This window comes from Mytilus californianus, unplaced genomic scaffold (genome assembly GCF_021869535.1).
Source record: "Mytilus californianus isolate M0D057914Y unplaced genomic scaffold, xbMytCali1.0.p SCAF_4, whole genome shotgun sequence".
Lineage (NCBI taxonomy): Eukaryota > Metazoa > Mollusca > Bivalvia > Mytilida > Mytilidae > Mytilus > Mytilus californianus.
In genome coordinates, this window is record NW_026262690.1 from 97,975,581 (window position 1) to 97,982,296 (window position 6,716).

A 6,716-nucleotide genomic window follows, 5' to 3' on the forward strand; every position below is an offset into this window, starting at 1 on the left:
CTGACATTGTACCACAAGGTTCCATATCACAAAGGGAATGCTGGGATTGATTTTGGGGTAATTGCCTCAAAATATTAGGAATTAGGGGCCAAAAAAGGGGCAAAAAACAAGCATTTTTCTAATTTCATGACAATAACTTGTGTGAAAGTGTATGGATCTTTCTGAAATTGTACTACAAGGTTCCATATCACAAAGGGAAAGCTTGAATTGAGTTTGGGGGTAATTGCATGAAACGTTTAGGAATAAGGGGCCAAAATGGGGCCAAAAATAAGCATTTTTCTAGTTTCCAGACAGTAACTTGTGTTCAAGTGTATGGATCTCTCTGAAATTGTACCACAAGGTTCCATATCACACAGGGAATGCTGGGATTGATTTTGGGGGTAATTGCCTCAAAATTTTAGGAATTAGGGGCAAAAAAAGGGGCAAAAAACAAGCATTTTTCTTGTTTCAGGACAATAACTTGTGTGTAAGTGTTTGGATATTTCTGAAATTGTACTACAAGGTTCCATATCGCAAAGGGAAAGCTGGAATTGAGTTTGGGGTTAATTGCCTGAAACGTTTAGGAATTGGGGGCCAAAAAGGGGCCAAAAACACATTTTTCTAGTTTCCAGACAATAACTTGTGTTCAAGTGTATGGATCTCTCTGAAATTGTACTGCAAGGTACCATACCACAAAGGGAAGGCTGGGATTGAGTTTGGGGGTGATGAATCATAAGGGGGTTCAAAAAATTGGGGGGGGGATTTTTTTTTTTTTCCTTTTTTTCCTTTTTTTCCTTTTTTTTTCTTTTTAAATTTTCCATTTTAAGTTGGTTATTTCTGATTTATATTTAAAAGCAAATAATAATGATATGGTAGGAGATACACACCAAACAGGATGTGTAAATTATTATATAATAAGTATTGTGCAATAGCAAGAAATTTTCAATTGCACAGTATTGCACAATAGCAAGAAATCTTCAATTGCACAGTATTGCGCAATAGCAAGAAATCTTCAATTGCACAGTATTGCACAATAGCAAGAAATATCCAATAGCACAATGTTGCGCAATAGCAAGAAATTGTCAATTGTACAGTATTGCGCAATAGCAAGAAATATTCAATTGCACAGTATTGTGCAAAAGAAGATACTTCGTATAAATTGCTTATTTCTTGACCAATTTCAATGGGGTTTTATTCTTGAATTCTTGGTGTTCTTTAATATGCTGAATCTAACCGTGTATTAAGTTTTTGGATTTTGGGGCCCGTTTTTAAATTGGTCCACATTGAGGTCCAAAGGGTCCAAAATTAAACTTCATTAAAAATTGAATTATTGGGGTTCTTTGATATGCCGAATCTAACCGTGTATTTAGATTCTTAATTCTTGGTTCCGTTTTCAAATTGGTCTACATTAAGGTCCAAAGGGTCCAAAATTAAACTAAGTTTGATTTTAACAAAAATTGAGTTCTTAGGGTTCTTTGATATGCTGAATCTAAACATGTATTGAGATTTTTGATTATGGGCCCAGTTTTAAAGTTGGTCCAAATCGGGGTCCAAAATTAAACTTTGTTTGATTTCAACAAAAATTGAATATATGGGGTTCTTTGATATGCTGAATCTAACCATGTATTTAGATTTTTGATTTTTGGGCCCCGTTATCAACTTTGTCCACATTGAGGTCAAAAGGGTCCAAAATTAAACTTTGTTTGATTTCATCAAAAATTGAATTATTGGGGTTCTTTGATATGCCAAATCTAACCGTGTATTTAGATTCTAAATTTTTGGTTCCGTTTTCAAATTGGTCTACATTAAGGTCCAAAGGGTCCAAAATTAAACTTAGTTTGATTTTAACAAAAATTGAATTCTTAGGGTTCTTTGATATGCTGATTCTAAACATGTATTTAGATTTTTGATTATGGGCCCAGTTTTCAAGTTGGTCCAAATCGGGGTCCAAATTAAACTTTGTTTGATTTCAACAAAAATTGAATATATTGGGTTCTTTGATATGCTGAATCTAACCATGTATTTAGATTTTTGATTTTTGGGCCCCATTATCAACTTTGTCCACATTGAGGTCAAAAGGGTCCAAAATTAAACTTTGTTTGATTTCATCAAAAATTGAATTCTTGGAGTTCTTTGATATCCTGAATCTAACCATGTATTTAGATTTTGGATATTGGACTATGATAGGTGAATGTCCAATTTAAAATTTTTAAGTTCTTAGACCACATTCATTCTGAGTCAGAAACCTATGCTGTGTCAAATATTTAATCACAATCCAAATTCAGAGCTGTATCAAGCTTGAATGTTGTGTCCATACTTGCCCCAACTGTTCAGGGTTCGACCTCTGCGGTCGTATCAAGCTGCGCCCTGCGGAGCATTTTATTATCTATTAAGTTAATATACCTTGCTCAATCTCTGGAAACACTCCTGGTAGTTGAAACGGGGTTTTGATCCCCAAGGACGCCACATTTTGCAATAAATTATATCTATATTTTTGAACGTTTTCAAATGAAATGAATTGAATGAAAATTTCCCAACTATATGTAGATTTCTCATATTTCTCAACTGGCTTCAATTATTACAAACAAAACGAAAAGTTTATTTAACATTTTTTTCTAAAACAATATATCTTCATTGTTCTTTATTTTTTAAAAGACATCTTGGTTTTGTTTGTTTGCCAAGCTTACTTGTATGAGGCAAGTACAATCACTAATCACTCCTAATTATTAAAGATCAAACGACCTAATCAACATGATAATTGGTATTCAATATAATCATCGGTCATGCTTGACATATTTCATAAAAACGGCGTGTGTCGATGAAAACCTTAATAACTTTTTAAATATTAAATTCAAATATTAAATATTATCAAAGCAAAAATTATAAGATGAAGAATTAAATTATCAATCGAATGCATACCTTCACCACTAACCAAAACGTATATTTCATGTCCTGAGTGCACTTTGTATGTCCTGAGTGCACTCAGGAGGTCCTGAGCGGTGTTTAGACGTACCGCATTTTCCCAGCTTGTTACCACTGACGTAAGCACGATCACATGATCGTTATCTTATTAAAAATCATTCTTAATGACAAGCGCTTGATTCTTTTACCAGAAAAATGCTGATTTATCAGGTTTTGACCAGCAAAATTGTACAAAACATGTTTTAAGAATAATATTTATTAATTTAATAAAAAAAAAAAAAAAAAAAATCGCGTCATGTCTCCTTTAAGTCATGTTATTTCATGATGCTGGATTCCTTTTAGAGGCCCTATAGAATGCAGATGATTCTGAAGACCTGGATGAAGACATTCCGTTAGCCATTTAGTTAAGTTAAGGTTAAAGAATTCGTGTCTGCAGATACTTGAAACTGACGATGTTGATTTAACTACAGAATCCGCATTTGACACAGACAGTGATTGGGAATCTGACTTTGTCAATGAATTAACAGGAGACAACATCATTATAAAAAGCAAACTCTCTACACGTCAGATAATATTGAAAGATTATTTATCTTTACTTTGAGGAGCATGATTGAAGAACTTGCAATAGATTGTAAAAACTGTAATAATGTCTTTCTGCATCTATTTGATATTTTTCCGTTTACCCCGCAATCCAAACACCTATGAAAACCTAACAAAACACAATGAATCAAGGGTGTTTGGTTTGGACAGGTTTCACTGTATTGTTATGATAAAGTACACTTCCCAATGTTTTATTTTCGAGGTTTGACAAGAAAGTATTTTTCCTTTTTGCAATCCTTGATATGACAATAAAACTGATAATACTAAAAAGAAATATTCATTTGATAGTATATGCAATTTTCAAGACTGAAATTGAACCAGTTATGTTCAGAGAAAGAAATTTTACTAGGTACCCCTCGATAAAAAGTTTCATTGATTTTAGTCCTTTCAGAATATGATGATGCATGATATATCCTAAATCATATAAATATTAAACTGTAACAGACATGGAATTGCAATGATTTAATTGTAAACTGTTTAAATTTAATAAATGTTATCAAACAGGAACCTACATTGCATGCTTAATTGGCTTAGGATAAGAGTTTTGTCCAAGTATTAAACTCACATACCAAGTTACCTTTAATCAAATGACTTGGCATAAGGATCCAAATTAGGGGAAATTAGAACTTCACAAATTCACACTATGGATCAATAGTTCACACTATAATGACCTTATATAAGTTTTATGTTAAAGTTTACAATGAAGGACCTTATAAAGGCTTCATTTCTTGGTTCATTGAATTGTTAAGTTCACATCCCAGCTCAGTTCTTAGGTACTAAGTAACCAAAAGTGTGCAACTTGATGAGAGAATTTAATTAACAGATTGAGGATTTTAGCCTATCAGTAACAGCAGGTTGTTGCCACAATTTATATTTCTCATGTATTGGTTTAAGACCCAAGTTCAGTTCCAGATACAAAGTGCCCTACAAAGATAAAATAGACATGCATCCATATAAGCATAACCTTCTTTTATAATTAATTTCCATAACCCTTTGCATTTTAGGTGACATTTTAGAAATAGGCGCACAATGGGCAATAGCTAAAAAAGATACCACAGCATTTGAAAGATATATGGCACAGCTTAAGTGTTACTACATGGATTATAAGTAAGTAAACTTTTTCAAATCCATGAAGTATAGCCTAAGGATCCCTAACAATTTTCATACGACCGCAAAAAATTTTGCAGTCGCATATTGGTATCACGTCATCGTCAGCGTCGTCCGAAGACATTTGGTTTCCGGACAATAACTTTAGTAAATGTAAATAGAAATCTATGAAATTGAAACACAAGGTTTATAACCACAAAAGGAAGGTTGGGATTGATTTTGGGGGTTATATAGTCCTAACAGTTTAGGAATTAGGGGCCAAAAAGGGGCCCTAATAAGCATTTTTCTAGTTTCCAGACAATAACTTGTGGAACGGTGTATGGATCTCTCTGAAATTATACCACAAGTTTCCATACCACAAAGGGATGGTTAGGATTGGCTTTGGGGGGTTATGGCTCAAACCGTTTAGGAATGAGGGGCAAAAAAGGGGGAAAAACAAGGGTTTCCTGGTTAATGGACAATTAAAAAAAAGTACAATGTTATGTTTGGATTACCTCCCTTACACTGCTTTTAAATTATTTATAAAGAAATGTTGTATTGTCTTGAGGTGATTAGCTGTCAATTTATTTTTAGAAGTTACTATTTAAAAATGCTGATTAAGGAATATTAATTTTAGCCATGATTATGTATGTCATTTTCTATTTTAAGACTTTTATGGTGTATTTAAATGGGTAATTATGGTTGCAAACTCCATTGGAAATTTGAATTGAGAGTATGACCATATCTTGAGGGAAAGGATTTTTTTTAGGGAAAAAGGGTGGGGGAGGTGAGAAAAAAAATTGGGGGGGGGGATTTTTTTTTCATTTCAGATTTCAGAAATTGAAAAGAAAATTTCTTCAAATATTTTTTTTCTTGCAAAAAAAAAAGTGGGGGGGGGGGTGTCAATTCGCAACAGCATAGTGTATTGCACAAAAGCAAAAAATTGAATATAAATTCAAATCATATATCCAATTCTAAGTTCTTTGACTACAGTTATTCTGTGTCAGAAACCTATTATGTGTCAAATATTTAATTACAATCCAAATTAAGACCTGTATCATGCGCGAATATTGTGTCCATTTTTGCCCCAACTGTTCAGGGTTGGACCTCTGCGGTCGTATCAAGCTGCGCTCGGCGAAGCAATTTATTTTACAGATTTAAGACAAAGTGAGACAAATTGTAGTGGACCTTCTGAGTAGAAATGTGTTTAATGGTTAAGATGACAGCAGTAACTACAATGTACCCTAAAATCACTTTACATGTATACACATGTTCTTATTTCATCCTTTGTCAACATGTCATGCATTTAACCAATTTGCATGAAACTTTGGTAAATTGTTTATATCTATTGACGTGAGCGAGCTATCTTTCTATTTTTATAAATTTTAGATTTTACGTTTCCGAGTAATGAGGTTTTATTCATTAAAAAAGGTTGATTTTCCAATTTTCAGACAATAACTCAAAAGTGCTTTGAGCAGTTTTCATGAAACTTTGGTGACTGGTTTATATCTATTAAAATAACCTCCCTTTATTTTTTTTTATAAATTTCTGATATAACATTGAGGAGTTATGGAACTTTATTCTTTGAAAAAGCGACGTGCGTATCATGTGCTCATGGCACAGCTCTTTATTCGAGGGGTAATACTCTGCCCTTGCACCCTCTTTAATTAATGTACAGATGTGTTTTGATGTTTGACAGAATGTGGTCTTGAAGGTTGGGTGGATCTAACAATATTAAAATTCCAGGTTTTGAGAAGAGTGAGAATGTGAAATCTTTGTCTTAATCTACTGGTCAAATAAATTGCAGATAAAAATATGACATGAATTTTTTTCCTTTTCTTGTATAAATTGTTATGCGATCAGCCAGAGAAAATATAAAAGGAAAAAAGTAGACATGGTGCTGGGGCAGATTCATTTATAAATGAATATGAATCATACACCATGCCTGCCTACTGGGGAAAGCTTCTTTTCCTCTTTCTTGTTCTACATTGTCTGCCCCCTTGCCGTCATTAACTAAAAAGCATTAACAGAATAACAGCCGTTTATGTTGCGTCCTGAGCACAATTCTGTACAACAATCGTAAGAGCGGTTTTTACAACAAAAGCTGGATTGATTTTAGCAGTAAATTG

At 33.3% G+C, this 6,716-nt stretch overlaps 1 protein-coding gene across 1 annotated transcript in view; it reads left to right on the forward strand.

The window, feature by feature from the left end:
• Nucleotides 1-6,716, forward strand: part of LOC127698984 (26S proteasome non-ATPase regulatory subunit 8-like) — a 135,017-nt gene that overhangs the window by 38,308 nt on the left and 89,993 nt on the right. Inside the window, exon 3 of the mRNA XM_052202776.1 lies at nt 4,506-4,608. Coding sequence (XP_052058736.1) covers nt 4,506-4,608 — 103 coding nt within the window. The remainder of the gene's footprint in view (nt 1-4,505; nt 4,609-6,716) is intronic.